This window comes from Aricia agestis, chromosome 21 (assembly GCF_905147365.1).
Source record: "Aricia agestis chromosome 21, ilAriAges1.1, whole genome shotgun sequence".
NCBI classification, from domain to species: domain Eukaryota; kingdom Metazoa; phylum Arthropoda; class Insecta; order Lepidoptera; family Lycaenidae; genus Aricia; species Aricia agestis.
In genome coordinates, this window is record NC_056426.1 from 3,013,337 (window position 1) to 3,029,928 (window position 16,592).

The window sequence follows — 16,592 nt, forward strand, 5'->3', positions numbered from 1 at the left end:
AAAAGCAATAAAACCATATTAAATGATATATGTTTGTTTCTTTTTTTAATTCCGGATACATAAATAGCAGCCCTCGTACGACTTGGAAAAAAGAGTGCGTTTTAAGTGAGGGCACTTTTTATTATAGTTAACCCACGCGCTTGGACGCACTTTTGAAGCAATGTGTACAAATGTTGACAAGTACTGCGATGTTGCCATAACTAAAAAAAAATAGTTTCACCTGTCACCGCGCCAGACTCTTTTTTGCCAAGCTGTAATTCAATTTAATGGCTTCCCAACTTTTTAACAGTCAACACTGCATTTCATTAGGCAGTATTAATAATAATTCTATAGTCATATAAATAATATATAGTTAGATAAATATTGTATATAATATGCTTGTATTTTGTGTTGTAAGAAAATTGTAATGTAAGTGCGTTTTTTACGAAATTTAAAATAGTATTGCACTACTTTTATTATTGGCCATCCAAAAGCCAGTATTACGCCGCTCCGTATTCTGAAAGCTAGACCCTAATTTTTTTAGGGCAGTGTGATAGGATTAAGGTAGAAAGGCAAGTTTAGAAGCCCTTGCAAGGCCCTTCCCTAACTACCGGGCCCTGAAAAATGTGGTATTATATTATTGGCGTTAGTTAAAGTTCGGACACAAACAAAACACAAAACTTCATTTAAAGTCTTGTTATGTAATTATCCTTTTGAAATTCCAATGTAGGTGTTTCATAGTTCGATCAAGAAATATCATTTTTTTATTATTAAACTTGTTTTATGCTGTCATAATATTATTATTTCTATGACAAATTAATTGTCCAGTATAGAGGATCTTATAAAAGGTTTCGTTTCCAAAAAAGCATAAACCATGCAGTTTATTATTTACAAGTTTTTGTTTACACTATATCTAAAAATATAGTAAAAATAATATTGAATCATACAATATAATTAGATGTAAAGAAAAGGAAAAATTTAAAATACACAAAGCTTTTACAAGCAGAATTTACATCTGTAGGAATTGTAATATCATCAATTTAGCTTTGTTGTTGGTTAAGATTATTCCAATGTATGTAATAGGCATAACACTTTTTTATTGCTTTAAGTGCTTTTGCATATTTATCCAATTAAAAGGTTATTTTTCAGTACTTTAAATAGTAAGATGGTGCAGACTGTTGAGTATGTATCTTTAATAAACTATTTCAACATATTTTCTTGTTTTCTTTTTTGAAAGTCACAAAACTTATTGGAGGTAGTTGCAAATTAAACTGGTTTTTCAGGGTTGCCAGTAACAAATAAAATATTTTTTCAATTGATTTTCACCAATAAAGATATTAGTCACAACTTACCCCAAATGATTAGATAGACGTAAAATTCGAAGTGGACAACTCCTTCAGCTTTTGTTTAATTTCTGTTATCTGAAAAAAAAATGTAAATAGAGAAATTAGTCAAGGTTTTGCTGACAGAAAACATACTCACTGGGACTATTCGATACCTCGAAAGTCGAATGATCTAAGGTCGGGTTGCACCAGAGGCGTGGTTATAGTTAAAGTTAAATATGGCGTCCAAACACCCCATATTCTCAGACGACATCTACGACATCTGTCAATTATTCCGGTTATAGTTAATGTTAAAGTCAAAGTTAGTTGGTGCAACCCAGTCTTAAGAGGTTCAAGAATAAGGGCCTTCGGATCTTTCGAAGGACGATCATGGAACTTACAGGAGTGAAAATTATTTAGATACTACCGTCTACCGTACCATATTGTGCTGTAAAGAGCCTAACCTATTCAACACTTACCTTATGTATTTCACCCAGTAATGCTTTCTGTTCCGTCCTTGGCGTCATACATTGCCTATTAAGATCTATAGCTTCAAGATTCTCAAACAGTTGTTTTATTTTCATAGCCAAGAGGACGTCTTCATTATTTTTCCTCGGTACACTCTGCTTGGATTTCCTTAACAGCCTTCTTCTGTATTTGTCAGGGAGGTCTTTTTCTATATCCGCTCTAGTTAGTATAGTCATGTATTCTGGGTTAGTATCATATGGAAAGTCTTGTTTCTGTTGTATGTTGTGACTACCCATGAAGAGTTGTTTATTTCTATAGTTCTGTCTCCAATTTCGTAAATATTCTTTATGTCTGAAATGTAATGTTTTATTGTCTTTTATAATAGCTTTCAGAACTTTTAGGGGCCATTAAATATTAGTAAATAATAAATAAAAATCTTAATAATACCTCCTCCCCTGTAAAATAGTTTCAGTCGCAGCATTTATATCCTTTTGCTTTTTAATGGCCAGCTCTTTTAAAAAAGCCTCTCTCATTTTCTCATCTTGCTTGGATTTTGTGGGAACTCGGAGTGGCTTTAAATATTTTGAGCTTTGCGTTAGAAACGTTTTGCTACGACTTTTTGCTAGTTTTGGGCATTTCCCGCCGTTTTTCGAGTACTGCTCCTCATCAGAATCATTGTCTTTCTCAGTAAACTGAACGGATAAATTATTACGAGACTTTGATTTTAAATTGTGTGAACTCGAATTAGGATTCTGGCGGAAACGAGTTGAATTTTCTAAATCGATCGTCTTATCAGAAACATTTGAAGGTGATTCTAGAATTTCATTTAAAAATTTATCCCGCAGGAAAGCAATAATTTTTGAAGTTCCCGCCTTTATTATTTCGGGAGGTGGATATTCGATCGGGTTTCCGCTCAGCTGTAGAACTTTTAAATTTTGAACCGTTCCTAGTTCATTGGGTAACGATACAATTTTATTATTTTTTAGTAAAAAATGTGCTAGTTTTTGATGATTCTGTACAGTCTTTGGGATTTCTGATAAAATATTATTTCTCATGTCCAACCACGTTAAATTGGGTAAGGATGTAAAAAAGTCATCAGGTATAATTTCTATCTGATTGTCTTGCAAATAAATAATCTGGAAATTAAAAGTCCTTATTATCAATAATTTTTTTTCGCGGAGCTGTCGTGAGTACGTGTTTTCGTTGCGACAACCGAAACCGGATTAAAAAAAAATAAAATAAAATAAATAAATATTATCAATAATATTGCGATCCACTCACGCCTCCGTGGTCCAGTGATTATTAGAGCGTGGCTCTTGACATGCTCGTGGGTTCGATTCCCTCGTTGGAAACTTGTTGGAGACGTCATGTTATTTCCATGTTCGGTTATGACAATGCAGGCCGCAGTCTGCATATCACCTGATTGTCTGACAAGGCGGGCATGTAAAAATCGGTCTGGCGCCTGATCTGCCAATTGCGTCGGTCGTCCGTCCCACTGGGCTGAGTGGGCTATGACCATTAAGTTAATATAGAGCTTCATGGCTATGACAGTAAAGGAAGAGAAAGTGCTCTTGTATACTGCGCACATAGATACTTAGGCACTCGACGTCGACTGTCGTTAGTTTCTAGTTCCTACCCAACATAAAACCACTATTTTTATTCTTGCAGCGCGGGAATCGCACCCACGAGTCACGACTCACGACCTCAAGGTAGTGAGATTAGCATTAAAAGCTTTAAAACACAGGAGTGCGTAATAGATTTATATAAAGATTATAAAAAATATTACCTGGTTAATGTTTTATTTAAATAAGAGTTAACTTACGGATAAGTATTTGTTGCAAAGTTCTGGAATTGAAATTAAATTTTTTGAAGGCAATGAAAGAACATTTTCCGTTGAATCATTTTCATAAATATCTACACAGTAATTCAAACAACTTTCAGACATTGCGGCAACTAAGAATTTAAGTGCGTCTTAAAATGTATCAATTTATTTCGATGTGGAAGTTATTTAGATAATAGTTGGATATTAATAGATACAAAACGAAACATTGTTTGATCAATACCCAAGAGATAAGTCCAAATTTGAAAATTCCGCCTTCTTCTACTTCTTTTTATAAAGATATAAGTAAATTATTTTGCCATACCATAGATTTTAAAATTTACTACTTGCAACACTTACGTGGTCTTTTCTCTATGCCTTTTGTGATTTGACATTTGCGTGCTCTTTGTCAGTTGCAAGATGGCGAACGTTCGGGATAGTGACACATCGTTGTGGCTTCACAATAAACTCGGAACATCGAACGATTCGTGGACAACTGGCTCTATTTGTACACAATTAAATGCAGAAGTGTTAAAGAACATAAAGGATTGCTTTCCAGATTTGCAAACACAAGTTAAACTGAAATTATTGTTGAGTTTCTTTCATATCCCGCGCAGAAATGTTGAAGAGGTAACTTTTCTCTTGTTCAATGCTTTTGCGTAACTGTATTGTATATTGTGGTCTCTTTTTAATCCAATACTGATTTGCGCGAGAGCGACAGAGACGGGCGATCTCCGAATTCTAATTAATTTAGTGTTATTTGTTGTCATATAATAATTTTTGTGAATTTTGAAGAAAATTCAAGAGTCTTGTATATTTTTACACTTTAGCATTAATCAATAATACCAGTTCTTGCTTGCACCACGAGAATTACAAATTCAAAGTCTAAATAAACACTAACACGCGTAGATAAGGGTTAGGCTTGGTATTGTTATTAGAATTTATGAATAAATGTTTACATCTAGTCAATATAAATTTATTGCTCAATATATTTGCGTGCCACTGCAGCTTCCTGGCTATTAGTTTATAAGCAATACAACAGAAATCACAGAAATGATTTAACATCATGTAACTTGTCAGGCGTAAGCAGTACTGAAAATTTTTATGCAATTTTATAATAAGGATGATAACCATTATATTTTACCCTCCTAGACCCACTAACGGCCGTTCCCAATATTTGATCTATCTCTGGTTTTGCCCTACTAGAGATAGGAATAGCTCACAATTGACATAAAATATATGTCTCTAATGTCTAATCTGAGCTATTCCTATCTCTAGTAGGGCAGAACCAGAGATAGATCAAATATTGGGAACGGCCGTAAAAGTGAATATTAACACATTATATAGGTATTTATAGTGAAGGCCAGTGGTTATTAACCCTTGGTCTGGAGTCTGGACACCTGCAGTAGCCTTAAGTAGTCGGTAGAGTCATGATAATAAATTAAAAATAATCACATCAAATAGACACAATTTTGTCAACATGAATGTAAAAAGTTTAAGAACATCTAATCGTGCAATGTTCAATATCAACCCTAGACGGTCAATAATATTATGCATTATGTGATATTGCACAATAAAATTGCCCCCCCCCGCTTAGGTTTTTAAAAAATAATTTTTTCACTAAGAATACACAACATTTTTGGAAATTCTTGCTTCAAGTCAATTTCCGTTTTAAGAATTATGTCATCCTTACAAATAGAATAAAATAAATATCTCTTTCAGTGGAGAAATGAATTGGAGGAGATCATTGAAGTGGCAGCCGTGGACTCCGACTTGTGGGTGGCGATGCTCGCCGAAGTCCTCAAGACGTTCCCATCAGCGGGAACACTCAACACCGAGATAGCAGAGTTTGACGAGACGAGGCCGATATTCAGCGACATGATCGGAGAACTCCGGAGAGCTCTCGCCAAACATTCAGACTTAGGACTATTACCTCTCGAGTGCCTATATTTAAACAAAAATGCCTTAGTGTCTGTGGTAAGTTTACATAGCTCCAACAATTTTCATGAAATTTAGTATATAGGGGGTTTTGGGGTGATAAATCGATCTAGCTAGGAATCATTTTCAGAAAATGTCATTTTATTCATGTTTTATCGAATACCGAGCAAAGCTTGGTCAAATAGCTAGTTAAAAATAAGTTACGAAAAAATATTTTTTTATCCAACGATTTTCATGAAATTTAGTATATAGGGGGTTTCGGGGGCGATAAATCAATCTAGCTAGGAATCATTTTTAGAAAATGTCATGTTTGTGTTTTATCGAATACCGAGCAAAGCTCGGTCAAATAGCTAGTTAGTATAATATAAGAAAAGCAGACAAATTATGTTATTGATGTCTTACAGAAAGTGCACAATTTTAACATTCATATGAAAATGTTTTTGTATGTTTAGATTCAATAAGCTAACTTTTGGAGGAAATGCTTTAAATTTTAAAATCATAACAGAATAATCATTTGATTAAAAATCAATGTATCATACATTAAAAAAAAACTTGTTGATTTAAAAAACTCCTCCAACTTGTGTCCGGATTATAAAGAATCACATTTATTTCAGGTCGGTCAACAACCAAACCCAGTTAAACATTTTACATTAAAACGAAAGCCAAAGTCGGTGGCTCTACGAAGTGAGCTGCTGGCCAAAGCCACCGAGGTGCAGGCCAACCAGAAGAAGGCACAGGCGCCAACGGTGCCGGTACGTAGCCGCGGTATGCCCAGGAAAATGACTGACACAAGTGAGTACTGACTGGTCAATTAAAGTTTTTGAAAGTCTGCTTTATATGCTATAAAATTAGTGTGGCGGTAGTCGGTACCATAAAGTTAATATACCTAGCGGAATAGAGCAACAATCTCGAGCTGTCAAACGTAACCAAAATTGGTTTTCATCTGTGTGAAAAATATGTGTACGTATACAACACAAGCATGATTGAACATAAATTCTATGAGAATAAATTGTCAACGTGCGGCACGTGCCGACTGCACGTCAAAAAAAGAGTGCTGCTGTCATGTATCACACGTCTCTTTTTACCACGCAGTGTTACTGATAGTGACATCTCTCTTGCTCAGGCCTTTGTTTCTCTATTCCGCTATGTATATTAACTTTATGGGCGGTACCCACAATTCGCCTAACATTCCTGCATCGTGCTATCGAAGTTTTCTGAGCGCGTCGGTATATATACGACAGCTGAGATGTATCACGTGGGCCGGCCTGACCGAGCATAACACCTCGCTCGGTGGAAGATCTTCCTTTGTGGCCGCCACTCATATTCCCACATTAGCCCCTGCCTATGTTTTTTTTCTTATTGATAAATAAAAGAACTCTTAAAAAAAAGAAACATTGGTGAAAAATGACTCTAATATCTTAAAAACTCTCTAAGATATAACAATTCGAAAATCACATAAAATAAAACTTCCCAAAACGCTCCATACAAAATGTCAGCACGCTAATGACGTCACACGCTTCTACGCATCGGAAGAATGTAGAATGAAACAGGAAGATTTTGTATGATAGCTATGTTAAATCTTATAATAATGCAAGTGGTTTAAACATTTACAAATTTAATTATAAATAAATCGACTTGACCATGCAACTGTGAAGGCTCTTCACAAAAAAAATACAATTTACAGAAATTTTGGAAATGCTTATTTTTCCGTTATATCTTTATTTTATTTAAAAAATCTGCTAATCATTAACCTTGGAAACACCCCTATTATATCTTAATCCACATTGCCTCTATTCCAGCGCCCCTCAAAGGTCTACCGTCGCGTTGGGCGGCGCGGACCGGCGCGCGCGCGGCGCCCGTCCGCCCGCCGCCTCGTACGGGCATCAAGTTGCTAGATATCACCGAGCAGCCTGCTACTCATGCGCAGATCAAGAAGAGGAGGAAGCTTGGTGAGTGTAACAGTGTTTTCCAAGCTGTGTGATCTAGTGGGTTGCAGCCATAGAGTAGTGTTTTCCGAGCTGGGTATCGTGGATTTAGTGAGTCGCAGCCAATGTTTATTAATAATGTGCCTGTCCGCCTCGCACCGGCATCAAGCGAGATAATCTGGAATACCTCAATAATTATAGTTCTGTCACTAATAAAATTCAATTAGTTACCAAATTAATGAAAACTGGGATGACAAAACTAAATGGTTTGTGAAGTTTAAGGGCCTGTTCCACCACTTTCTGATAAAGTGCCGAATAGGCTATTCACAACTTTTTTGACAGATTCTCCATACTTGATCAGTCAAGTTAATTGGTGGATGGCCTATTCGTCACTTATCAAAAAGTGGTGAAACAGGCACTAAATAGAAAGTAATATCAAATAATGTCACTTTTTAGAAATGGAGGAAGGCGCGAAAAAGGCGGCGGCGGCGGCTCCGGCCTCCCCCCCGCCCCCCGACTACACCAAGACCAAACAGGAGGAGACACCTGCTGGTAAGTGCTTCCCATACCTAAGTATAAAATGACGGTAGAATATCTTGTATTATGGTCTAAACACACTAGGCTGAATTACGCCGGCGTAAATTCCGCCGCAAATGTCAAACGCATACAAATACGCGACGGAAACGCGGCGTAAACGCGGCGGAATTTACGCCGGCGTAATTCAGCCTAGTGTGTTTAGACACAATGAGTCAAATACACATAACTTTTGCTGCTGTACTTACTATAAATAAGTTTTGAAACTTAGAAATTATGTATCAAAGAAATTTATTTATACTCAGATGGCGGACAATGTGGACATAATATTATGTCATTTTCAGTGCTGGTTTTAGCACTACCACACCAGCGCCTTGGGCGCCCAGGGTGCTGGTATTGTTTAAAACACGTTTTTGTTCACCTTCGGCGCCCCTTTTTTCGGCGTCCCAGGCGGTCGGCTAGCGTCGCGCCGCGCCTCCCTAATGTTGCTACTGGTTATTTGGTTAAGTTAATTCAATGTTGATCGTGATCTGTTGTTGTCGCTGGACAAGACATAACGCGACCAAATTACTTTGGTCCGCCATCATGAAGCAACCTCTCTTATAGTACCTAACTGTAACACCTTACACCATATTGTGTTAAGTAGCAAATAATTAACTTTTATTTCCTGAAGGTGGCAGCACTGAGCCTACGGAGACGGAAACGGAAGCGGTGCCACCGGAACCGGTCGCGGCGTCGGAAGCGGAAGTTCGGTCGCCGCCGCACGCGCCGGCCGCGCCGCAAGCGCCACCGCTGCTCGTGCAACAGGTATGTTAAAAATAAGGTTGGGAAGCACTGTCTCATTTAAAAGTCCAACCAAAATTTAAAATGTATGTAATCAAAATGATAAATCAGACTATAGAGAAATTTCCTCAGTCTATGCTCAGATACACAAGGTGTATTTTTCTTTACAAAAATTCTTTCATTGTGACCAGGGCTCGGAAACCGGTTGCAGAACAAAACCGGTTTTGGTCATTGACCCCAAACCGAAATCGATTTCGGTTAAAGTTTGCACTTTACCAGTAAAAACCGGTAAACGCAGAATACCGGTTTTTCTTTAATTTCGGTTTTGGTATTGAAAATTAACCGGTAATTTGCCGTGCGCGACGTTGCCACCCCGTGCGCAAGCGAAAAGTAAGATTTTGCATCAAGGTATACCATGCTTGCGAAGGTGCTGACGGAAGTGATTCCTTATAGATACAAGTTTGGGGGTTTCAGCGTTGTTTTAAGAACGGAAAGTATGTGCAAATTATATTCATCAGAATGATAATAGTAATGGACATTGACATGGACATTACTATGTCGTATGTATGTGTGCTGTAGGGTGAATATTATGATTTATGCCTGTTATCGGCAACCATCTTGTTTCAAACAATTTTAATTTTTATAAAATGATCATACTGATTTTAATAGGTAATTCGTTTTCTATTAGGTATTTAACATTTATCAGTAAAAAATGTAATGTTTTTTATTTTACTCGACTTAAAAAGTGTATTTGTTTTATAGTCTAAGTCAGCGGTAGGCAACAGGCGGACCGCGAAAGGTCGAGTTTCGGACCGCGAAATATTGTACCTAAATATTAATTTAAAAATTTAAAAAACTTATGTTGTATTCTGAACACTTTAAAGAATTTGCTCCCGTTGGAAATTTAACTTAAAGTATTTTTCAACAAATTAGACAAATGTTAACTAACGAATTTTTTTTGAACTTGTAAACCTCATTGTACATTAAAAAAAAATGTTTAAATAATTTTCGTAAAATTTTTTCACTTCATGGAGCACTTAAACATAATATTATATAAACATACTTAACAAGATCACGCCATTTTTTTTTTCTTAACTTTAAATGCTTTTGAAAATATTATGATTTTTAGAAACAAAATTTTTTCTTAAAAACAATATTTAATTACAATCGTTTTTTTAATATTTCTATTCTCAAAATTAATAGTTAAGAAAAAAAAATTCCTCTTAAAATCATAATTGATCGTCCTCAATATGGTAAATGGTTACAAAAACAAAAAAATTGTTTACTAACTTAACAATTTGTAAAGTATTTTAATATTATTTTATATTAACATGCTGTGTTCACATCAAGAAGGTCTTACACGATTGTTATATTATATAGTTTACACTTAAAATTTAACAAAATATTTGCTTATGCAAATATTTTGTTAAATTTTAAGTGTTAGGCTAGTTTTGTGAACCTTTAATAAAAAATAAAAAAGTATAAATAAATTCTGAACTTTGTTATATATTATTCTTCTTAAACTAAAAATTTTCTGCACTTGGTTGTACATCGCTGTTTTTGTATTTTTAGGAGTTTCAGAAAAATAATATAAAAAAGCTCAGAATTTATTTATAACAAATTGTTAAATTGAAAAACAAAGAAATTGTTGATAATTTTTTTTTGTTTTTTAACCATATTGAGGACGGTCAATTATGATTTTTAAGAGGAAAATTTTTTCTTAACTAATAATTTAAACATTTGATCTGTCATTTGCATAGGAATCAACTTCCTCGATGGTACAATGAGAATGGAAGTTCGAGAAAATTTCGTTAGTTAACATTTGTCCAATTTGTTGAAAAAATAACTTTAAGTTAAATTTCCAACGGGAGAAAATTCTTTGAAGTGTTCGGAATGCACCATAAGTTTCTTAAATTTTTAAATTAATATAATATTTTAATACCTTAAAAAATAATCAGTGTGACGTGCTCGGTTTTGAAGCCGCGCGCGCTACCTAAAAATGCCGCGCGGAGGCCTATTACGGCCGTTAAATTACGGCGTACGGGCCGGTACACAAAAACACGATACGATGCCGTGCCGTATATCGTGGCACGTCACGATGTCGCGTCGTAGTTTTTCACGACGCTCGTCGTGGATTCCCACGACACGACGTCGCATCGTGAAACGACGCCGCGTCGTGGTACGACACGACGTCTTATCGTGTTTTTGTGTCCCGGCCGTCATCGCTGTACGTCAAATCTAACATTTATTTTGAAATTAAAAATTAAAATAAAAAGAAATAAAACATTCTAAAATTAAAAAAAAAGATAGGTGAAAATAATTGCGAAATTAACCGGTTAATTTGGGTTTTCAGAATCGTTTGTGTTTTAGTAACCGGTAACCTTTACCATTTGGGTTACGTAAAAACCGTTCGGTTGTTTAACCGGTAAATAAAAGAACGATATATTTACCGGTTTTTAACCGAAGTAAACCGGTATTTTCAAACCGGTTCCGAGCACTGATTATTACAATATTTCACAGATAAGTTCGAAACAAGTTAGCTGTTTAGTAAATGTAACATGGGAAGATTGAAGCAATAAAATACAAAAAAAGCCTATTACTATAGACTATAGAGTATAGATATTATAGAGAGTATTACAGTCTGTCAAAAAGTTAAGAAATTAAAAAAAGTGGCAACATCGTAGTGTCATCCCTTTTTTCTTAGATTGATTTGAAAGGGATGACACTATGATGTTGCCACTTTTTAATTTCTTCACTTTTTTGACAGACTATAAGTTTTAGCCTCAAGAATTTTACTGCAAAACGAAAGAAATAAAAATGTACTATAATACAATAGTATAATTGAATGTCAGTACCACCAATTATTTTTTTACATTTTTAAATTTTCACAGGGTGCCGGAACCAAGCCGTTGGTTGTTGGACAACAGAAGCTCCTCATCGCCGGCCAGGCTGGTGGCAAACCTGTGCTGCTGTCTGCTCAGAACCTCCTCAATACCTCTGCTGTGATACTACAGGGTGGTGGCAAAGCGGTGCTGCTGCAGAATATTAAACCGGTACGTATTGTGTGGATTTTTTTATTTATTTATTTTATTTTTCTAAAATTAAGGGGAAAACGAACAAATGGGTCACTTGATGGAAAACAACTATCGTCGCCCATGGACACTCGCAACATAAGAATAGTTGCAGGTGTGTCGTCAGCCTTTTAAGAGGGAATATACTATCTTCTTGAAGGAACTCCCAAAAAACTCCCCATGCGAGTGTTTTTCCCCCAACTCTTTTTACCGGGTTAGTACCCAAATCGCTCTTAGGGCTTATGTAAAGTTTTGGAAAGCATTAAATAACTTAGATTACAAATTTTTCATTACATACGTACATTGTGTTAAAAACTTGAGTGGTTACCATTTAACCCGTCGATCGTGGAAAAGACACACGATAGAATTTCTATTGTGTCTCGGTCACCTGTGACCGTATGAAGTATGGGGCTTGATGAATTAATTATTTGTATTTCAGATGACGCAACAAGTGGTACAACAGACTCCGCAGATACAACACCAACTTGCACACACGGTAAGTGCCAACTTATCATGTATAGTCTGTCAAGAAAGTGAAGAAATTAAAAAGTGGCAACATCGTAGGGTCGTCCCTTTTTTCTTAGATTGATTTGAAAGGGATGACACTATGATGTTGCCACACTTTAATTTCTTCACTTTCTTGACAGACTATAAGTGTTTTTTAAACCTCTTGAGTCCTGAGTCATTTAAGCGTTATTTAAATTAACTAGTAAATATTATGTTCGCAATTATTATTAATCGACTTCAAAAAAGGAGGTTATGAATTCGACCCGTATGTATGTAATATTGCCAGAACTGCTCAGTTTTCGTATAATATGTTAGTTAGTCTATATCAGCGTCTGAACAAATAATGCGAAAATGTCTGTCTGTCCTCTTCACGCTCAAACCGCTGAACCGATTTTGCTGAAATTTGATATGGAGATACTTTGAGTAGTAGCAGTACCCGGGAAAGGACATAGGATAATTGTTATCCCGAATAAATGTACGGTTTCCGCGCTATAAACGAATTTGCGGACGTGTGCAACGGAGTCGCGGGCGTCATCTATTTATAAATATCTCCATAGAGCTACACTAACATATTCTACACAGTAATGATTCCATCTCGCAGGTCCAGATGCAGCAAGTGCAGGGTGTCCAGGGTGTGCCGAGCGTGCAGGGCGTGCAGGGCGTGCAGGGCGTGCAGAGCGTGCAGGGCGTGCAGGCGGTGCAGCAGGCGGTGCCGGCGCCGCAGCCCGCGCCGCAGACGCAGCCGCTGCTGCCGCGACGGGGGCTCTCGCTCACGGTAATGCTGACCCTATTATCATCAGTCGGAGATGTTTTAAAAAGTGGCGCCAAATGGTTCGTGTAACACTAGGGCCTATAGTTTGTGCGTTTTAAGATTATATGGGTGACAGTTTTCATACTCCTTGCTACGGGTTTTTTTTTACAAGAAAACAAAAAAAAATCAAAATGTAATAAATTATATTCCACAAAATTATATTCTATTCTACAAAAACAAATGTTTCCTATAATTGTAAATGAATAAAAATGAAAAGTTGCTAAATGCTAACTTATTAATATAAAATTATAAATATGTGAAATAGGAGTATAAAATTATTGTTACGAAAACATTTGAAAAATGTCATATGCATGAAACGGAACTTATGTCAATAGAGATTGACTCTGTTGAATCGAAATCAAATCGATAAAAAAGGGCTTAGGGCGGCCATCTTAAGGGGGCGACCTATGACAGAAAAAAATCGGTTTTCACCCGCGCACTTCATACCCCCCGCACTCGCCCAACGCATTCAAAATGTCACCGCGGCTATTTTGTGTAATTATTCTCGTAATCACTTTTTGTACGAACGTAGTATAACTAAATATATCAGATAAAATTTTGAGTCACATTTTCTATCTGTACTTTGAGAATCAAATTAATACTTTTTGCCATAAACACTAGTAATACTTTATGATATTATGTTTATTTATCGAAATCGAAGAGGCTCTGACACTACTAGATCGATTCTGCTGTAGTTGTTACAAAAATATTATAACTTTATTTAATATAATCTACGTCCGAATTTGGTTAGTTTTTGTGTGTATTTGCGTAAAAAGTCGAACAAAGCTGTCTCCCGATGCGTACAAACTACGAAAGACTGACGTCAGTCTTTCGTAGCACTTTGTATGGAGCGTTTCGGGCAGGTCTATTTTATGAGATGTTTGAATTGTCATATCTTGGTGAATTTTTAAGCTATCAGAGTCATTCTTTCAGCGATGTTTCTATTTTTTAAGGGTCGTTCAATTACCAATAAGAAAAAAAAATAGTCATCAAGCCTATTATTAGTAATAATTGATCCAGAGAAAAAAAACTACTTATATATTAATTCGACAGGTATTTTAAATATTGCGTTTATGAAAGTGGTTTCATAACAAAAGTTGCTTTTAATTCCATAAGTTATCGAATTGTATACAAATATTAAGAAATTTAATTGAAAAAAAATTCGACTTGAATATCCAACTTTGAAGGCGCATAACAAAAAAAATACAAATGCTATCAAGCTGAAATTTTGGGAACACTTATTTTTTACCGTGATTTCTTTATTTTATTAACAAAATTCGCGAATCTTTGACCTTGTCATCATCCCTATTCTGCGACTCACGAGTCACGACTCACAAAATTACGCTCGTTTGGCCCTTCACCCTTAACGATGGCTCCCGTGTGAGTCGAGTACTGTGGAGATATGCGACACGACTAGCGTCTAAAATGTCACTAAGAGGTCTGCCGTATTTCCTATGTGAATGAAAACAGAGAAATTAAACGGGGAAGCATGCGCCAAAAGAATAAGTAGACGAAGAAAACAAATAAATCTTTTTTCTTTACTACTTTTCTATGTTAATATTTGTAATAATAATTGATGTGTATATTTCAGCGGGAACAAATGATGGAGGCGCAGGACATGTTCCGCAACGCGAACCGCGTCACCAGGCCTGAGAAGGCGCTCATACTCGGCTTCATGGCCGGCTCTAGAGGTAACGTTATATTTCAACTATCTAACCCCCAATTAGCCTCACAATCCTGCATCGCGCTATCGAAGTTTCGGAGAACGCTAAGATATATGTATAGAACGTCTGAAATGACGTCAGTGAGCTCTGGCCTGACCGAGCATGCTATCTCGCTCGGTCGGAGCTATCTCGGTCGTCCTCCATGTCTCGGTAGTCTTCTACTTTTATCCATGTCACGTGTTTTTTCGCGAATTTCCAAAAATCGTAGAACAAAAGTTGTTCAGAATGATTTCCTGAGTTACCCCTTTCGGCTTACTATACCTTATATGATTTTGCCTACTGCTTATTTCGTTTCAACGACCCATTAGAAGCACATTGCTTTAGTTCTTTGCTTCCCTATTAGGCAACCATTTAATATGATATGATCAGGACAAGTGATCACGAATGTTAAGCGGGACTTATTCATCTATAATTGGCCAAAATCAACTTAGATTATCAATCACATAGGCGATAGTTATCCATTAAAATACGTATAAAGTATTTCGTTTCTTTTTCAGATAACCCATGTCCGAACCTCGGCAACATAGTCACAATAAAGCTGTCAGAGAACATTGAGAATGTCCTGCAGTCGGACGATACCTATCTGACCATGCTCTCCGAGATGCACTTCCAAATGAACTACAACAATGGCCAGTGGACGAGGCTGAAGAAGTACAGGCCCATTGACGGCATGGTGCCCCAGAAGATCCCACCGGGCTCCACGGTGATATCGGCCAACAACCAGCAACCTATAGTGTCGATAGCCAATCAGAGTGTTAGTTAAAGACTAAAGTGAAGTGTGTTGTGTGGACTGTTACACGGTAAAAAGTTTTTTTGTTGGACTCAATTTGGTGTGTTGTGCGCAGAGAGGTAGTGATGCATGGGGTAGTAGCAATCCATGCCTGCAATCTCTGTCCGTATGTCAACTAGAATTAATCTTTGAACCTTTACTCTTCTGGTGCCCCCTCAGACGTGATGCCCTAGGCAAATTGATTAATTTGATTAAGGGTTAATCCGTCAATGAGAGGTAATGCACTTACCCTTCTTTGTTGTGATTGGGTGGCATGCAAATCACTTTCCATCAGGCAGTCTGCTTGCTTGTATGCCCTCTTGAAAGAATAGAAAAGATGAGAAAAACTATTACTTAGTATTGTGCTTATAAACTTCTTTTACACTCCCAGAGACACTTTTTTTCTTTTCATTATCTTTTCATTCTTGCTAACAGTTTTTTCTACATCTTGGGAAACAATACTGTTTTCTCGTCATTTAAATATTACTATTTATAAACTTTTTTTTTTCTTTAGAGTCATCTTTCTTTGATATCTCTCAATATTACTTTTTAAAACAACTAGGAACACAACTATGCAACAGTTTAACATTGTGAGTGATCTAAATGGACATTATAAAGCATTAATTAGAAAAATAGATGTGACATGAGGAATATTTGGAAATTTGTGTTTGCTGTGCTCATATTTCCAATAGTCTTTGGATATTTTGAAATTAGTACTGTGGTCTAAACTCTAAAACATGAAGCAATTCATAAAACATGTTAGAAAATGTCAAAATTTGTACAGTGGGGCCTCGATAGTCCGAACCCTAGCTAACCCGAATACCTCTATAATCCGAACGACCTCCCTTCCCTACACTCCCGCGAGGGCGTACAAATCACTCCCGCAGCCGCGCCGCCGCATTCTAAGTACTACATAATATATTGTTTTTGACCACCTCATGG

The 16,592-nt window shown here is 36.5% G+C and overlaps 2 protein-coding genes across 2 annotated transcripts; one reads left to right on the forward strand and one right to left on the reverse strand.

Moving 5' to 3' along the window:
* Positions 1–1,243: 1,243 nt before the first annotated feature.
* Positions 1,244–3,772, reverse strand: LOC121737673 (E3 ubiquitin-protein ligase LRSAM1-like). Its single transcript, XM_042129339.1, has 4 exons — positions 3,592–3,772; positions 2,217–2,905; positions 1,781–2,120; positions 1,244–1,400 (listed from the first exon to the last, which is right to left on the reverse strand). Exons 1-4 carry the CDS (start codon positions 3,712–3,714, stop codon positions 1,341–1,343), a joined length of 1,212 nt encoding a protein of 403 aa, XP_041985273.1. The 5' UTR covers positions 3,715–3,772; the 3' UTR covers positions 1,244–1,340.
* Positions 3,773–4,008: 236 nt separating this feature from the next.
* LOC121737672 (negative elongation factor A) lies at positions 4,009–15,826 on the forward strand. Its single transcript, XM_042129338.1, has 11 exons — positions 4,009–4,218; positions 5,311–5,565; positions 6,141–6,318; positions 7,326–7,475; positions 7,908–8,003; positions 8,659–8,792; positions 11,660–11,821; positions 12,279–12,335; positions 12,948–13,121; positions 14,749–14,848; positions 15,379–15,826. Exons 1-11 carry the CDS (start codon positions 4,009–4,011, stop codon positions 15,642–15,644), a joined length of 1,782 nt encoding a protein of 593 aa, XP_041985272.1. The 3' UTR covers positions 15,645–15,826.
* Positions 15,827–16,592: the final 766 nt, after the last annotated feature.